The sequence below is a fragment of the Podarcis muralis genome, chromosome 8 (genome assembly GCF_964188315.1).
Source record: "Podarcis muralis chromosome 8, rPodMur119.hap1.1, whole genome shotgun sequence".
NCBI lineage: Eukaryota > Metazoa > Chordata > Lepidosauria > Squamata > Lacertidae > Podarcis > Podarcis muralis.
The window spans coordinates 24,526,042-24,545,553 of NC_135662.1; the positions used below are offsets into that span (position 1 = coordinate 24,526,042).

At 43.7% G+C, this 19,512-nt stretch overlaps 1 protein-coding gene across 5 annotated transcripts in view; it reads right to left on the bottom strand.

The window, feature by feature from the left end:
- CPQ (carboxypeptidase Q) overlaps nucleotides 1-19,512 on the bottom strand; it is a 160,818-nt gene that overhangs the window by 23,652 nt on the left and 117,654 nt on the right. For all 5 annotated transcript variants that reach the window (XM_077932831.1, XM_077932833.1, XM_077932834.1 and 2 more), the window contains one exon: nucleotides 7,019-7,220. In XM_077932831.1, coding sequence (XP_077788957.1) covers nucleotides 7,019-7,220 — 202 coding nt within the window. The remainder of the gene's footprint in view (nucleotides 1-7,018; nucleotides 7,221-19,512) is intronic.

Here is a 19,512-nt window from a genome sequence, read left to right on the forward strand (position 1 = left end):
GGTGCAATGCCACATTGCACAGAGGGATTAGAATCATTCAGAAAGGGGAGCAGGTCTCGTCATACTAAGGTAATGTAAAGTCAGTGCATGCCTTCAAAGGCAGCTGCTGGTGGAACAGGTGTGCACCAAGAGACGGGCCCTGAATGCCTGGGAGAGCTCTGGAAGCCTAAAGGGTTCTGTGGCAGTGGTGTGCGGTGAATTTTTTTTGTAGAACAATTAGGGCCAGAGGCTCAAGCTTGCAAGGGCAATTGTGTGGGAGGGGAGGGTGCCGACGTCACGTATGACCATCATGCTCTCTAAGCCGGTCAGAAGCTTCTCCCTAATTTACAAGGAACGTGTAGGAAGAAGAAGAAGAAGAAGAAGAAGGAGGAGGAGGAGGAGGAGGAGGAGGAGGAGGAGGAGTTTGGACATGATATCCCACCTTTCACTCCCCTTAAGGAGTCTCAAAGCGGCTAACATTCTCCTTTCCCTTCCTCCCTCACAACAAACACTCTGTGAGGTGAGTGAGGCTGAGAGACTTCTGAGAAGTGTGACTAGCCCAAGGTCACCCAGCAGCTGCATGTGGAGGAGCGGAGACACGAACCCAGTTCACCAGATTATGAGTCCACCACTCTTACCACTACACCACGCTGGCTAGGAGACTAGCCTAGAACCCCTAGTCCAATTGTGCACACCATTGTACGGTGAACTTTATTCTGAGGTCAAGTCTCTGAGAAGAGAGAGAGAGGTTCGAATCGTGTCTTCCAAGAGTTGACAAAACAGTGTTTTCCTAAGAACCTGCCTGGCTGAGCTTCTGAAACAGGTTGCAAAGTTCCATTACACGACTGAAGGACGGGCTCTGGAACCCAGAGATGGAGAGCAAAAGCCCCCCTTGTCACAACAGAGGAATACACCAACACTACACACACTCACCAGGCATGCAGCATTCTCTCTCTCTCTCTCTCTCTCTCTCTCTCTCTCTCTCTCTCTCTCTCACACACACACACACACACACACACACTCATGCACACATACAGAAGCACCCACCCACCAGCATTTCCAGCCTCTTGCACTGTAGTGATGGGATGAGATAGCTTCTCTCAAAGAGCAGGCAGGGGACTTTATCCCTGATCTCAGCACTAGGATTGGATATAAAAGATCCCTGTGCCTGCTCTTTAGAGAAGATAGCTAAAGAGCAGGCAGAGTCGTTTATCTCCCAGATAAAGCTTTGAGGCTGGTGGAGCACTTCTTGTGGCCAGATGTTACTCACAAGTTAGCCATCCTTTCCCTATTGGAAAGACCACCATTGGCAAACATAGTACTCAAAGTTAGGACTCAACTCTTACCTCAGCTGTGGGAATCTGTGGCCTTCCAAATGCTGCTGAACTCCAGCTCCCATCATCCTTGTCCAATAGGATGCTATGGGATTGCCCAATCAGCTTGCTAATGCTGATGGGAGTTGTAGTTCAGCAATACCTAGGAGGCCAAAGGTTCCCCACTCTTGACCTTGGAGGAAGGATGGGATAAAAATGCAATATGTAAATAAACATCACTTTGAGAAGTCATAGTAATTCCTTCCATAGAACCCTAATTCCCTTTTATCTGTTAGCAGTACCTGTCACTTAAGAGACAGGAAATTATGCTTAACAGCTGCCTTATCTCTTCTTTCCTCTGAGGAGGGATGTAACCATTTCAACAGCACTAGACTGGTCTCAGCAGAAAGGCCTATCGGATGAATAAAAGGTCACGAGGTTATTGTGCCTTTCTGCTGGAGAAGCTTCCTAGTGGAAGGAGGAGATGTTCAACGTTAATAGACTTGTTCATACCACAGTGAACTGCTCACCTTTAACATTACTAGCTTCCCTGCAGCCTTTTGAGTCATTACCTATCTGACCAAGATCTGGAAGTTGTAGTCAATAGCCTGTAATCTTCTTGGTTCATCAAGTTACACCTTGCTTCAGGACTCTTTTGATCATACTAAAGGGAACAGGCTTCCTTTTCTCACATCTAATGCCTTGTTTGCTTGCTGTAAATATTAGACTATTTGTCTAGCTGGGGTCCCAGCATGCTTTTTCCTACCAAGAACCCTGAGCAAGCAAGATTGTTTTACAACCACATGCACAACATCACATTCTCATTGCAAGCGATGAGCTGTGCCGGTTGGTTAGAACATATATGGAGTTCTATCTTTTTCTGAACTTTGGTTTGGTCCGCGGGGAAAGTAATAACTTTCCCCCCAGACCCAACCAAAGTTCAGAAATAAAAAACAAATCGAAGGCCATTGATTGAGGTAGATTTCCCTATAATGAAGCTATGTCTCATGGGGCTGATGTTCTGCACAAATCAAAAGGCCATCAGTTTTAAATGATTTTATTTAATGCAATGGCATTTGGTTTGCATTTGCTGGAAAGGAAAAGACCACCCATACACACATATTACAAAGCACTTAAAATTGAGAACAGAATATTACTTTTACAGAAAGAGCGTTTGATTTATAATGAGGTCGTCTTCAGCAATCCAAAAAGATCTGGTCCACTGATAATGGTTCTCTATGTGTTTACTGTTGAGCAGTCTTATTTAGGTTTGAGTGAATTCTCTTGATGGGCATTATGTGCCTGGGTTCAATTTGGAGCTGGGTTTGTTATACCAAGCTGTTTCTCCAAAATATCTAAAAATAGCATCCCCCTCCGACCAATCTGTGGGTCCTGTTGAACCCCCACTGACTACACTGAGAGTACAACATGTCCTGAATCCATCTTCAGTCCCCATGAATATGCCAACCTCTCTCAAGCCCTAAAGCCTCTTCCTTCCACTGAAACATCATCTCATGGACAGCAGCAATGACCAAGAGGTCTCTCTGCAAATCTTCCATTCATCCCTGGTACCCAGGACATTGCAGCTGCAGCATCCCAGTTCTGAGAATGATATGGTTTCCCAAGGCATTTGATGACTTAGTAGGGATACCACTGCTCTGGAAGCTACATATTCCAGGACTCAGTGCACCTTTAATGATTTTGTGAGGATTCATGGAGCAAGGAACTATGAGATATGCAGTTCCCAGGGCACCTGATGTCTTGAAACTTCAAGCACCCTGGAAAGAATGTGTGTGGTTTTTTAATTAAAAAAAATATTTCTACATTTCTATATTGCTGATGACCCACCCATGTTCAAAATATCAACTTCTTTTCTTCACTGGAGAATTAAACTTGATTCATAATGTGGCTGAACAATATAGCCTGAAGATGTTTGTTTACGGAGCAAAATAGCTGCATATATCTCTAGTGTATTGTTAGGTCAGATACCCCAGATTAAGTGGTTTGAGGACTGAAATGCTGCCCATGAGTAAGATGCAAGGATGACAATGGTGCTGTAGTCAGAGTGCTGGACTAGGATCTGGGAGACCGGGGTCCAAATCCCCACTTGGGCATGTAGCTCACTAGGGCCAGTCACAGTCTGGCAGCCTAACCTCCCGCACAGGGTGTTGCACTGTAGATAAAATGTGGAGGGGCAGAAACCAGTGGTGCCATCTTGAACAAAACATTGTGGGCAGGCTCGACCTAATCCGCCCTCCACTGCTGCCCCCTCACTGCACCAAGGTGGGCCAAGGTGGACCCCAGCCCCCAAGAGTTGACACCTATGATGCATACCACCTTGAGCTCCTTGCAGGAAAGATGGATTATAAATGTAATATAACCTTTTAAACTGCGTGAGAGGGTATTTTTTTTTTTATTACCATGCTGTGCATTTTTGTGTTTTTATATTGTAAACCACCCTGTGATCCTCAGATGAAAGGGAGCACAGAAATTTAATCAACAACAATAACCAACAAATTTAAACACTGATTATATTTGTGCACGTATATTATTATTATTATTATTTGAATAATAATAAAAAATTATTATTTATATGCTGCCCATCTGACTGGGTTACCCCAGCTGCTCTGGGCATTTCTTTGAAACCTGTATAATCCATCCTATATCTATTCACCTGTATAATCCATCCTATATCAACTCACACAAAATATCGAGTAATGCATGATGCAAAATAGTGTCCAAGGCTTAGGAAAATAGGCAAAAGAGAGCCATGGCTAAAATATATATTTGGTTTGCAGGTCTGATAACTGTGAAAAGAGGGAAAGACGAATTGCCTGTGCCAAAAGAGGAGGAGGTAGATTTCAAAACTGGGAACAGAAGCTGCATGACCCTAACACAGCTAATTAGTCAATTATAAGAGAACTAAATTCCTGTGATTGAATTTGTGACCAAAATAGCTCTTGTTGATAACAAGACCGTAAGATTAAAAAGAAGAACAGGGAAGAAAAGGGGGGGAAATGACTTTCATCGAAGTAGCAGAGCGAATTTTCAGGAATATATTTAAATGGAAATGATGAAGTGTCGACATTTCACGGCATGCTTAAATTGGATGCAATCGTGCAAGCTGTTAGAATACGTACAATTAGCTGCCTTGGTATTACATACCATAAGTATTCCCCTGGCCTGTTTGCAGCTGAGCGGCATGTGAACTGCGCCAAGACGTTCAAAGCTTTTTCTCTTGGACAGAATATGCATGGTGTAATTTGAAGCAACATGAGCCCTTTGAGGAGGGTCTGCCAGACAAACAAAGCAGATACTCCATGCATTGTTCCAACACTTACTGTGTATTGTAGCATTAGAGAGGGAAGAGGCGGCTCTAATTGAGGTGGCTCTAAGTTTGATGTGCGTCCTTGGCACGCCCCCACCCCTATCCTGCCTGTGGGATTCCCCATTGTGTTGGGAGGCTGTGGCTCTTCTTTCATCTTCCCAAACTGCATCTTATAAATCTATGCTCCCAGTGGACCAGCAGACAGGTGGGACCTCCCTGCAGCACACACTGGGCATGGAGAGGAGAAGGCAGTGGTGATAGCCTGAACAAGTATGGCAAAAAGTAGCAGCAAAGCGGAACAGGAGAAGAAGGGACCATGGCAGCTGCCCAACCACGCTGCTTGGTGCAGCTGAGCTCGCATGGAAAGCCTTCAGGGCTAGTGGGAGAAGGAAAAAGACTGTTAAAATTGCTGGCTGGTAAACTTTCGTCCGTATAGTTAAAGCCATGGTTTTCCCAGTAGTGATGTATGGAAGTGAGAGCTGGACCATCAAGAAGGCTGATTGCCAAAGAATTGATGCTTTTGAATTATGGTGCTGGAGGAGACTCTTGAGAGTCCCATGGACTGCAAGAAGATCAAACCTATCCACTCTTAAGGAAATCAGTCCTGAGTGCTCACTGGAAGGACAGATCCTGAAGCTGAGACTCCAATACTTTGGCCACCTCATGAGAAGAGAAGACTCCCTGGAAAAGACTCTGATGCTGGGAAAGATTGAGGGCACAAGGGGAAGGGGATGACAGAGGGCGAGATGGTTGGACAGTGTTATCGAAGCTACAAACATGAGTCTGACCAAACTGCAGGAGGCAGTGGAATGCAGGAGTGCCTGGCGTGCTCTGGTCCATGGGGTCACGAAGAGTCAGACACGACTAAACGACTAAACAACAACAAAACCTTCGTCTGCAGGTAAATAGTTCAGGATGGTCATTTATGTATGTGACAAAAGTGGCTAGAATATTATATGCACAGAAATGGAAAGAAAAGAAGGTTCCAACGGAGGAGGAATGGCTCTTGAAAGTAATGGACTATGTGGAAATGGCAAAGCTGAAAGCAAAATTAAGAGATCAAAATGATGAACTTTTTAATGGAGAACAGAGGCCTTTCGTGGACTATATAAAAAAATATTACAGTCAAATGAAATTGTGGGCAGGATTTGAGATAAAAGCAGCAGAAGAAAAATGACAAAATAATTGTAACAGAGAAACCTTTTGTAATAGCTAAAGATATAATGCAGTAGAAAAGGTTTGCGTAAAACCACTGAGTAGGTGAGGGTGGGATGGTCAAATGGTGTTTTATCAACAGGAGCTGATTTTTTCGAGATGGCCTTCTGATAGCTCTGGTTTTGTTTTGTAATGAGACTCCCAAGCCCTGTTCAGGTATTCACAACCTCCATGTGATTAGACTTTCATAAGGGAGAGTGGGAACACTAGTCCTGATCACCCCTCTGTCTGGCCCTGCTGCCTTCCATTACTTGGAGGGCCGAATGTTTGCAGTAGGAAGTCTTCTGTACTCACGGAGACTCCATATGCAACTTAGAACCCTGATCTTCTGACATTCTAAACCAAGCAGCAAACCTCCAAGAGTAGGGAAAGCTCCTTTTGCAGAAGATCATCTCCTCAACATGTGGAAGGTGATGGTCAATGGTGGGGATGTGATGGAGCGGGTGAGCCAATGGCTCGTTCCTGCTCTCCCTTTATTCCACGAGGCTGAACATCTGAAGAGGGGCTTTTGGGAGAGGGTAGATGGGTGTAGGTGTTAGAAACAGTGGTTGGTGGTTTGAGCGAAAGAGAATGCTGAGAACTTCTAAACGGAGTTAGCTGAAATTGGGATCCATTCAGAGATTGTCCCATGACTCTCTGGAGGAGCCCCTCTTCTGAAAGAATGCCTCCTTCCCTCCATTCATGCTCTGTTGTATGTTTGTAAAGAAAGCTTATGATTGTAACTGGAAGTACAGGAGTGGATTGCGCCCAATGGGGAGTGTGAACCCTCCTTCCAGCCAACTATCTAATGCAAATAAAGGAGGAAACACAGACTGTATTTCAATGCATTATTTTTGGTTTGTGTGTCTGCCCCCACTTACATTTAAGCAGAGGGAATGCTCTGCTATTTTTAGTCCACTGCTCTAGGAAAGATTATTATAAAGCCTAAAGCTTAAAAGAAGATTGTAGGCACACTGCCCACACATCATCTATAACTTTTCCAAAGAGAAGATCAAGCACACGTTATACCCAAGCTTCTGTAGGTTAGCTCTGGGATATGTGTACATGTTTCATTTCTGGTACGGAGCTGTTCAAGAAAAGTCATTGTCAAAACCTGGGGTTGCCACAAAGGAAGACAAATGAAAAAGAGGGGAAAGCAGTAGGAACAACTGAGCAATTTCCACAACTCACTCAGGAATCTCACCTGGTATTCCATCATGTATCCAGTAATTAATGTCTGTTCCTTCACCGTTTTCAAAGACATCAGTAACATTGATGGGCTTCAGCAACTTCATGATCTCCTTCATGATGTCACGAGCTTTATCACTGCCTGTGAAAGCCAGGCCAGTGGGCATAAATGTTCCCTCATCAGACTCCATCACCATGTCAAAGTTGGAGATGTTCTCCTGAAAGACATAAAGCGAAAACCTTGGGTCTGCAAAGACCAATTTTAAGGAGGACATTGTTTTGGTAACCGTTTCACTTCCTGCACTACCACTGCCATGCAGTTAGACAGGAAATGTGTGTGAACCAGAAATTTTGAGTGGAGAATGACAGCATTGTAATGGCTAGGGCTCAGTTCATATGCAGCACTGCCGCTCCAACGAATTGGGCCTTGTTGGAACATGGACGAGAGACTAACTGAAGTTGTCAGGGAACTGACATCAGAGACACGGGAGAAGGAGAGGGTCTCAGATTCTGCAGGTGAAGGTCCTAGCACAAGGGGGAGACTCAGCTCGGTGGAAGGGGAAGGAAATACGCGTTACACCAAGAGTCCAGGAGAGCAAGGGGAAGAGGAGGTTGAAGGGCTCCGGGATTCTTCCCTGGAAGTCAGTGAAGAGAGCCCAGGCACTCCGCTACCCACGCCCACCCTGCTCAGGAGACTCCCGCGCAATGAGAGGTGGAGACGATTAGGTGTCAAACAGCTTTTATGCTGGCAGAGGTTTAAGAAACGCCCACAGACAGATTCTGCCAGTGACTGAGGCAGTCAAGCGGAGATGGGCTGCGCAGTCCGAAGGGTTTAACCAGGGAACCAAGCACCCAAACAGGGTCGGTTTACGCACGAGTAACTCCAAACCACTACAGAAGTGCTCCCTCCTTTCTCATCCCCTCTGCATCTTACCCATCTGTCTTCAAGGAAGACCATCCAAATTGGTGGCCATCGCTACCTCCTTGTGGGAGCGAATGCCATAGTTTATCTATGCACTGTGTGCAGGAAAAAATTTTCAATCTTTAATCATTCAGCTTCATTACATGTCCCTAGTGCTCATATTTTAAGAGGGAGGGAGGGAAAAAAGCTCTCTTCACACAATGCATCATTTTATACACATTGATCATGTCCGCTACTCGCCAGACCTTTCCTCACAATGGAGTTGCTCCAACCCCTTAATCATTTTGGTTGCCTGTGGGGAGACCATGTCCTGGCAAACTGCCCGTTGCTCCTTTAAACTTGTGTCTTGACTGGCTGCTTCCCATAGCTGTGAACTCATTGGGCAACCCGTGTTTCATAGTGTCCACCCTGCATCTACCATACAAGGATAATAAACAACCTATTTTATTGGGTTTATGTGTGGATTACAATGTGAGGCGCTTTGAATAAGGTGTTACGAGTAAGAGAGCACAATGGATGCAGTGCAGAAGAGCTCAGCCAGTGTGACATAGTTGTTATGAGAGATCAGCCTATTGAGCAGCGTTATTGAACTTGCAAAGTGGCTTTTGAAAAGCCTCAGAGTTTAAACAGCAGTGTGAGGTTCTGGCATAAGAGCTGCGAAAAGAGAAACTTGCTTTATTATTTACTTGCATACTTATTTACAGAGAACATTCTCTGGGAGGCTTGTACTGTAAAAGCCTTGCAGCATCAATAAAATTTCATGATGCAAAACTCGACTGTAAAACAATACAAGAGCAGATCTGAAGAATAATTTAAAATATTGTTGTGAGTTGGGAGGGGTAGACTACATGCTTGAGTCCCTTCCAATTCCTGGATCCAGCATGGATTCAATTTCTGGAATGGATTCAATTCTTGGAATAGCCAGGCTAGCTTCCTGGTGAGGTAATGGCCTAAGTATAGGCTGTTAAGGTAACAAAGGAAGTGGTTTGGTGCCAGAGGACAAGTGGGTGCTCCTCCCATTGAACTCTCTATTAGTTAGAAACACAAAGGCCCGAGTTGCATATGCAAGCTTTGATGGTAGAGGCTGGAGGCTGGAGGCTGCAGGCTGGGCAGCTGAGAGACAGAGCCATGCCTGATTGTGGGTGAAATCCAAAGCTGTGGTTGTGGGAGAAGCAAGACTCTCTTTGGGGTGTTAATGCTGTGAGCCCCTGCACCATAGGGACAGATTGTATATATATATGTCAATAAACCATATATCATAAAGACAACACAGTCCCTGCTGTCTCTCCTTTCGAGGAAACCAAATCTGGGGTAAGTGCCCGGAACCCCTGGAATCTTGCACTTCTCAGAGATTGGGGTGGTGTGTGATAACATTTAAAACAGCCTCCCACAACCTGGTGCCTGGTTGGGGCTGATGCAAGTTGTAGCCCAACATCTGGAGGGTGTAAGGTTGAGGTACGTCTTAAAAGTCCTTAAGACAATATAAAGAAGCAATTGCCTGGCACTGAAATGACCCTGCAGCAGTCACCAAGTGAGTATCTCTAGGGAGAGAATTTCACAGCCAAGGTGCCAACACCAAAAATGCCCTCTTTGTGTTTAAAAAACATGTTCCTACTTTTGGAGGCAGCTTTGCTTTCTTGCACCATTGACAAATCTCCAGTTTCTTTTTCTTAATTTAAGGTAATCTGAAGGTCACTGTCAGGCTGACTGTGGGGAGCTATTGATAGGGAATGTGTCTAAATAACATTGACAAGTTGCACGTCTGTGCCTTCGGATCAGACAGGAAGGCTGTAACCCAGAAAAGGGCAGAGGGAAAGAGATTGTGAAGCAGTTTGAAGATTGCATTGGGTAAAATAAATGATGAGCACCCCTTTGCTTTTCTGGGCCATGCACAATATTTCTGGCATCACTTATTAAACAATCACTGAGATATAATTAAGTACTTCACACATATCTCCTCCAACTTCTACACAAACATTCATTAAAATCAGCCTTGCAATAATATTCTGAGGCAAGTAGTTATTACCAAATCGAGTGACTTCATCACGGAAGAATATACTCTGCTGAAATCTGCGGACCCCTTGAGAGGTTAATTTGAAGACTGGCTTTAGGTGTTTCATTTTCTTTCATTCTTTCCTTTCTGACCACCCAAGCAGGTATATTCAGTTTCGAAAAGGAAGGTAGGCAATTAGCCGTTCTGTGTGCCTCTGCACTGTAGTAGCCATAAATCAGACATGGTTAAGGAGACATAGAACTTATCTCTCTTAACAGCATAAGGAGGTGTGCAGGTTGTTTTTTTGTTTTTTTTAACACCACCGTTTACTATGGCACAAGCACCCAAATTTGTCACCTCCAAACTGACATTTCAGCAGCCATTGGTTAAGATCCTTTGGAAGGCAGGGATGAAGTCTGGCTGCGTCAGAGTGAAAGTGGGTTGCTGATACCTCTATGGCAATGAGGCAAGTTTCCTCAATTATTATTTCCAACAAGGAGACTGGGGTGCATGTGTGCTTCTTGAAGAGTGCTCCTGGCAAGTGAGCTCTGTTCCATTCACCTAGTGGATCACAGCTCTTAGGCAATGGCATAAGCCTTAGCTGGATCCCAGCAAATGGCTGTGCAACTTAAAGCCTTCCAAGGTATGGTGGCCACACTTACATATCACTGAAAAAGAGGAAACGCATCACCAAAAGAGAGGGCTCACATTTGCATAAAATGCTGACTGATATGTAGAGGTGCAAATTTAGAAATAACTACTATAATTTTAATAGAAATACAATGCATCTCACCATAATGGGGGAAAGACTATGAACAGTCTGATGCCCAGGTGCTAACTGTAGATGGGCAATTTCAAGGACCTGTTATCTGTTCCTATGGTTCTTTATCTTTAAAGGACCAGACAGCCGTTCAAACAGAGGATTCCTCCAAACAGAAGTCCATCCTTTATGAAGTAGGCCACTCAATTTCAAAGTGTTGTGGGCATGTCACTTGCTAAATCTAGCTTTTGTTCCATCAGTGTGCTGCAAAAACGCTATTGTTTATCGATGACAGAAGAAGTCATATACAGTCCCAAAGTTATAATACGTGTGTGTGTGTGTGTGTGTGTGTGTGTGTGTGTGTGTGTGCGCGCGCGCCTAGTGGCCAGGAAATAAGTGCCATTCTACAGAACGCCACAGAATTAGCAATGGAATCCTAAGAATCTAGGTTTGAACTGTGTAGCATAATCTCTTTTTCTCTAAACGCTTGGGGTGCATTCCAAACATCACGATAAATCTGAAATACATATAAACCAGAGTGCCATAGAGAGAGAGCTATGCTGCAACAACTCTGGCTACATCCACATCATACATTCAAAGCACGAACACAACTTTAACAGTCATGGAGAATCCTGGGAAGGGTGCTGGGAATTGTAGGTCTTTGAGATCAGGACCCTTAACAAACTACAGTCCCCATGGTACCTCGGGTTAAGTACTTAATTCGTTCTGGAGGTCTGTTCTTAACCTGAAACTGTTCTTAACCTAAAGCACCACTTTAGCTAATGGGGCCTCCTGCTGCTGCCACGCCGTCGGAGCACAATTTCTGTTCTCATCCTGAAGCAAAGTTCATAACCTGAGGTACTATTTCTGGGTTAGTGGAGTCTGTAACCTGAAGCGTATGTAACCTGAAGCGTATGTAGCCTGAGGTACCACTGTATGTGCATTACCTCAATAATCAAGACAGAATGCAAACTGGTATGATTTAAGGTAGATTTTCAACTTTTTTTTTATCCCACTTGTTAATTTAGGGACTGCATACTACCTCCCTGCTTGCCCACATTCATCGTTCATGGCTGAAATGAAACTGAAGTGAGGACTTCCTAGTTCATAGCTCAGTCCCTTAGCAACTTTGCTACATCAGAGTCCTGCTCTGTTGTCCATTTACACAGCATGATGACAATGAGAGGTGGCACAATCTCTGCCCCAACCTACACATGTTTGTGAGAATGACTGTAAGAAGTTACATGCAAAGGGACCTCATACAGATGTTCCAATGGATATCTGTAATAATAATAATAATAATAATAATAATAATAATAATAATAATAATAATAATATATTTATACCCCGCCAATCTTTTGGTGGGAATCTGTGCTAGCTGAGGTGGTGGCAGCTGCCCTCACCACCCCTTCTTCCTCCTTATCTCTTCTTATCTCTCCTTATCTCTTCTCCTGCTCTTTCTGCCTCATCTTCCTCCCTCCCTGGATGTTAGTGGTTAGTAGTGCTGCTGCACATCCTGCCTTGCCCCCCCCCCTTTGCCCCTGCAAGGGCAGAAACCATCAGAAACCATCTTTCCTTCTCATCCATTCCATGGTCTAAGAAATAGGCAAGGTAGAGTCCTCCCTCAAGAGTGTTGCATTCTGGGCCAGGCAGCTGAGAGACCGTCTGTGCTGCCACAACGGCTAGAAGTTTTGTTTAAACTTCATTTTTGCCTATGCTTAAATGAAATTTCTAGCCGCTGTGTCAAAGCAGTGGCGGCACAGGCAGTCTCTCACTTGCTTCACCCAGAATGCACTGCTCTGAAGAAGGGCCCACCTTGTGGCAGAATGGAGGAGAAGGAGCGTCACATGGTTGCAGCAGGATGTTGCTCTCCATATGAGGCTTCTGTTGGTCAAGGCCAGCAGTAGCATATATGCCACCTGAGATGAATGTCTGAGTTCAACTCATGACTTAGCTGGCCTTGATCCCGGCCCTCCAACACATGCCTTCATTATATAACAACAACAACAACAAACAACAACAACAACAACAACAATTTATTATTTATACCCCACCCATCTAGCTGGGTTTCCCCAGCCACTCTGGGCAGCTCCCAAAAGAATATTAAAAACACGAGAAAACATCAAACATGAAAAGCTTCCCTAAAAAGGGCTGTCTTCAGATGTCTTCTAAAAGTCAGATAGTTGTTTATTTCCTTGACATCTGATGGGAGGGTGTTCCACAGGGCGGGCGCCACTACTGAGAAGGCCCTCTGCCTGGTTCCCTGTAACCTCACTTCTCGCAGTGAGGGAATTGCCAGGCCTTTGGAGCGGGACCTCGGTGTGTGGAATGGCAACTGAAGAAATTGTAGCTCTCTATGAATGCTGAATTTGGGAAATTGACATGGACAACCTAACTTCTTAGTGTGCTGTGTGTGTGTGTGTTGTGGGGGTTACACGCTTCAAGCATGTGAAAATTATTCTACCGACATCTATTACAATTCCCCTTACCAGTTTTACTGAAGTGATAAATCTGGCAACCAGTACCAAAATTCAGGCTTTTACACACACACAACTGAGCAACTACTCTGATTTTATTTTTTTAAAGCAACCTTACGTGCCACAGTAATGTATTTGTGGGTTTAGCAAAAAACCCTGTTACCATTTGGTGAGTGCTGTCAGGAAAAGCCTGCTTTTTAATGGTGTATACAGCACCACACATGGCTCGCAAAGTTACTCACTGTCATGAGAGTCTGAGGATCTGGCTCATGTTGTTGCTATTATGGGCGCTTGTAAAGCACAACTTTAAAACATTATCTCTGCATATAAAACATGAAAACAGGAACTGAATAAGGGCAGCTAGATGTCTTTTAGGGGCCAATTTGAGCCTGGGTGATGAGAGTTGCATGAAAAATAATATGTTTCCATCTCACAATGGTGGGAGAAGCAACCAAGGATCTCACAGTGCTAATATTAACTTAGGAGGACAGATTATGAGAAAGAGAAAGAGAGAATGTTTTATTATGGTAGATTTTTGAAAGCTATTGGCAACACGGCATCAGTTCATTGTTATCCATTTTTGTAATGCTTTGCATATGTTTCTAATATGAAACCAAGAACATGAACCACCCTTAGCACATGATATGGCTACACCCCTCACCCACCCCATCCCTCCATCATTCCTCATGTATTACTGTAACCGTTAATTTTGAGCATATGTTGGGAGATGCCTTAAAAACAGAACTTTTCTGCAGAGAGAAACCAGTATGGGGGGAAAACACACACAAGGCAAAACAGATCTCAGATGTGAAAAGTGGGTTCATTGCCTCCTGAAGACCATCCTTTAAGAGTTTATTTCAGCAGAATGAATAACTGTGAGGTATAAGAAGTCTGCTGGGGGGGGGGGGAGTGAGGCAACGCAAACCCCTTCAGAAAGCATTTTTGCTTCTGCTAGCTCAGAGGCAGCAAACACTTTAGAAATGTATTAAGAGTGTATATTTGTATGAATTTTGCTGCCCTTCGTTTCCTGTCAGACGGCGAAAAAATAACTGCTGTTTGTCAAAACAAGCTCCGATCAGGCTATATTCTCCTAGGTAATTTAAGTCAAGAGTGACTGTATGAGCCAAAGATTAACTGTGGGCTCAGCTGTTTCCTCCGTCTCTCCTCATATTGGAGGACTCATTCAAATATGCAAGCTCATTAAAATATCAGTCCACTGAGATAATCACTTTCGTCAGGCAACGATCTGAGCTCCTGCCTCTGACTGTACAATGTGACACTCTCACCACAGTACATGACAGCAGGGTGGGGGAAATAAGTCAACACATTTTGTCAAATGGTATAGCTTACTTAACTCTCTGCTTGCCTGCTGACAGGGCCAGGTTGTGGGCATTGCAGCCACATCCAAATCTGGAGAGCACGTTCTCCACTCCAAGGCCCCAAGATTGGTAGCATCATCTGGTAAAATGGAGGACAGCAAACTGAAGGCACAATTCTGTTGACCATACAAAGGCAGGACATAGGAAGCTGCCTTACGGACCAACTGATTCATCTAGCTCCATTTTGTCTGCACTGACTGGCAGAAGGTTTCGGGCAGAAGTCTCTCCCAGCCCTACCTGGAGATGATGGGGAATGATATTGGGACCTTCCGCTTGCAAAGCAGATGCTCAATGGCTGATCTATGGCCCTTCCTCAAAGGGATGGTTCACCAGTTCTGGCCAACACAGAGGCTTTTTACATAGATGATGGAAATGTAAGGGAAAAGAAGGAACCTTTTACCACATGTGGTGGACGTGCCCCAAGGTAAAAGACTTCTGGGAAAGATTTTATAATGAACTGAAAAAAGTGTTGAAAAACACATTTATTAAGAAACCAGAATCCTTTTTACTTGGTATAGTGGGGGGTGAAATCCCCAAAAAGGATGTTACTTTTTTTCCTGTATGGCACAACAGCTGCGAGAATATTACTAGTGAAGAATTGGAAGAAATAAGATTTACCAACAATCGAAGAATGGCAGATGAAAATGATGGACTATATGGAACTTGCTGAACTGACTGGGAGACTCCGAGACCAGAGAGAAGAGACGGTGGAAGAAGATTGGAAGAAGTTTAAAGAATATTTGAAAAAATATGTTAACATTTAAATCTTAGAATAGCTTTGGAAGTGGATACAGGCTGTAGGGTTAAAAGTAGAAGATAGTATATTTTAAAATAGTATTATTTGTAAAAGATAAAATGTGAAGACTATTGTGGTAAAAGTAAGTGTGATAAAAAAATTGTTAAAAATATGATATATGTAAACCGCTAAAGATGAGGTAAAATGAAAATCAGATGGGGGGACTTGGGGAAGCTCACCTAACGATGTTTAGAAAAAATAAGGATAAGACAAGATTTTTTTTGTATTGTTTGTTTTTCTGTTTGTGTTGTTTATTTGTGTTATAAAATGAATATTTTTTTGGGGGGGGGGGGACAAAACACAGAGGCTTTTTACTGGTGCTGATGTTGCATACCTGTAGTACTTTTTATGCCCAGAGATGGCTCCAAGGGCTATCTAGTCCAGCATCCTGTTCTCACAGGGGTCAATCAGATGCCTATGGGAAGCCTGCAAGCAGGCATGAGATTAACAGCACTCTCCTCATGTCTGATTCCCAGCAACTGGTATTCAGAAGCATATTGCCTCCAACGATGAAGGTAGAACATAACCATAGAATCATAGAATTGTAGAGTTGGAAGGGTCATCTAGGACAAGGGTTATCTAGGACAAATGAAGGAGTTGCCCTCCTGATTTTAAGCAAGTCTGGGTCTGCATAAATGGCAGTCCTCCTATCAATGCCTCTTTGAGTTACATGATGAAAGAACACCGGGATATAAATGTACAAAATAAATGCAGGAATATAGAAGTGCTAATGGTGGAGTCTGGTGGTACACGTTTGTACCCTGTAAAAGAACGGTAATATTATTATTATGCTTTCCATAAGTTCTATAGATTGGAAAGCAACAAGGTGTGGTCTTCCTGTGTTGCAGATGTAGAGAACAGCTCTCTCCTAGCCCCAGGAAGCCATGAAGCAAGGTATAGAAGAAGAGTAATTAACAGGTCGTTAAAATTCACCAACTGGCACTTTCGTTATGCTTTATTATTTCTCAGCTCCCAGGAAGCCATGAACCGCCATTGCTTCGATATGGCTGATTTCGACTTTTGGCCTTTTTTTGTTCAGATCTGAAGTGAGTTTTTGTTAATATTAGAACTTGACATGCATTTTAAACAGGTCATTTGAAAGCATCCTAAGAATTCAAAGTGGAAATGTGTCCATATATAATACCAATTCTGGCTGCTCACTTTTCTCTCTACCCAAAACCTCTCCCATATGAGTGATTTTTTTATTAGTCTAATATGGGGATGGCTAACTGGCAGCTCACGGACTGGATCTGGCCCTGAAAGCAATTTGTGCAAATGCTATTATGAAGTATTAATAAAACACAAGACATGATTACAATGCTTGCATTTTAACTACTATATTTTTACAGCTTGGGCTTATCCAAGCAGAAGCATCTAGACAGATTTGCTGTATATCTTAAATCATTTTTGACCCCCTCTGCCTGAAATACAATGCTTGATCAATACTGTCATTACCACTGACAGTAGTACTGCAAGTCTAAGATCAGCATACAAAAAGCCCTCAGTAACACAACTCATTTACAACTCATGCAACTTTAATGGCTTAGATTTGGCACTGAAGGTAAGCAGCTCTCTCGTGGTTTCGACATCTATCTGGTAGGCAGGGTCGACCCATCCGTGATCAGACTGTGGCAGCTGCCTCAGGCGGCAGAATTCAAGGGGCGCCTCTGCGGGTGTACCCCACTATAGCTGCCGGAGAAGTGAGACAGTGGCTTCTGGGTTCCAGTGAAATTTTGCAAGAGCCCCACAGACCTCCATGGGATCTTGCAGGTCTCTTGCAAGATCTTGCCAGGACTCAGAAGCCGAAAACATGCAACTCCAGTAAGGGGGTGGCAGTGTATGATGCAAGTGCAGATTGGCATCTTCCTGTTTCGCCGACTGCCACCCTGCCTGTAGCCTTTAAAACTCAAGGAAGTGTCATAACTGGGCTAGCCTCAGAAATCGAGGCCAAGCTGAGCATGAACAAGTCACATGAACCTGGTTTCCCAATGCAAATATAAGGAGAATATTACCTTCAACCAGAATATCTCCATCATTTGGGGATGTGCTCTTCACCATGCTATTTGGGTTAGCCATATTTAATGGGCTGTCAGAGAATAGTCCTCTGTTTGAAGGCAACCTCTCTTTAAAGCAGAGTTGGAGAATCTCTGCCCCTGATGTTGTTGAAGTATGACTTCCACCATCCCTGGACACTGACCATGCTTGCTGAGGCTGATGCGACTGGTAATTCAGTGGCATCTGGCTGGGGGAAAGATTGCCCACCCCTGCCTTAAATGGTATCATTTCTAACTCCCATTTAAATATAAATGGGGGGGGGGGACCTAAGAAGGGAAAGAGGTATTGGTGTTACCCATTGACAGTTTGCACCTAGGCAGCAGATGGAGCTGGCGCCAACATAATCTAGTCACTGATTTCCCCACCATGTTGAGATGTACGACTTTTCCACATAAATCATAGTAGTTATTTCTAAATTTCATCTATATGTATAAATTAGCATATATAATTTTAAGCAAATCTTTGCCCTTTTTCTGGTACCCATTTTCATTGATGCACTTCCTACCTTCAAGATGTGTGGCTAAATATTGCAATTGGTTTGTTTGCTAGTCTCCTCAGTACATAAGACAAAAAAATAATACACTGGCCACCTTTGTTAAGTTTTCTACTAGTATGCCAGCAGTAACACCTACACTTGTGTGTCACCATGGAAGTCTAGAAGTTCTGCAGCTAATTAGAGCATTGCAGTAGCTTTTCTCACCTCTCCCTCTGTTCGTGTGTCGTGAAATGATAATCACCTTGCTCAGGTTTCTAATAAAATATGCAGATCTGCAAGTTTTGTAGCTTGAAAAGAAACGAGGACGAAATGCAATCTAGATATTCTTACAGGATTAGAATGATTTTGAGTTTCTAATTGTATTCTTATATTTTTGTGTATGACTCCTGTCGGTACATGTTGTTTTGATATAAACTGCATTGCGGATCAAAAAAAGTGGTACACAAGAACACAATATGTAAAAATAGCCCAAAGAAACTGAATAGAAGAAGAGGGGGCCATAGGTTCTCCACATTTGACTTAGTGTCGATAAGTGTGTAAAGAGTGCACGTGAAAGGGCTTTGAAAGGGCTGGAAAAAATGCTGCAGAAACAGAAAGCTCTATTAAGATTACACTTGCTATGACTTCTTAAATGCTGTGCCTCCACCCATTTTAGCACTGGTGGACAAATACCACAAGAATGGGGTTATCAGGTTGTTCTCTCCCTAGACCCCCCCACACCTCCAGCTGATGTTACTGCCTGAAGAATTAGGCCAATGCAAGTAGTATAGAGGCCAAAGCATCTCCAGAAGAAACTCTGAGAAAGCAAACAAATTCTCTGCCCCAGGCGTCCGTTGCCTGCATCTATTCTTATCTCCCCTCCTTTTCATGACCCTCTGCACTATTTCCTTCTCCCTGACTGCACACCTCTTAAAAACATATAACAGTGCTGACATGAAGGGGGTGGAAACACCATACTTGCTTTTGTGTGATGAAAAATTCCTGCTATCTTCGCTTAAAACACACACATACCAACAATTGCCCATGCATACAAACAAGCTTCACGAGAAGCTGCAACATAACAGGTTCACTATTAAGTCTCCGTTCTATAGTCCTAATTCGCAGTAAGACACTGCAGTAAACTCATTCACACCACATAGTAGCCTTTGACTGGATTTAACCATCCAGGGGTCCTTTACCTTTACCTTTTACTACTCCCCCCCAAACTGAAAATCATATTTGTTTACTGCATGAAACAAAGTGGACTCCTTGTGATGTACTGGCCCATGTATCAGTTTGCAAATTGCTTTTTGTCTGCTCACCTTGGCATAAAGGTAAAGGTAAAGGACCTCTGGAAGGTTAAAGGTAAAGGTAAGGACCCCTGTCAGTTAAGTCCAGTCGCGAACAACTCTGGGGTTGCGGCACTCATCTCGCTTTACTGGCCGAGGGAGCCGGCATTTGTCCGCAGGTAGTTTTTCTGGGTCCTGTGGCCAGCATGACTGAACCACTTCTGGCGCAACAGAACACCGTGACGGAAACTAGAGCGCACAGAAACGCCCTTTACCTCCTGCCGCAGCGGTACCTATTTATCTACTTGCACTGGCATACTTTCAAACTGCTATGTTGGCAGGAGCTGAACACAGCAATGGGAGC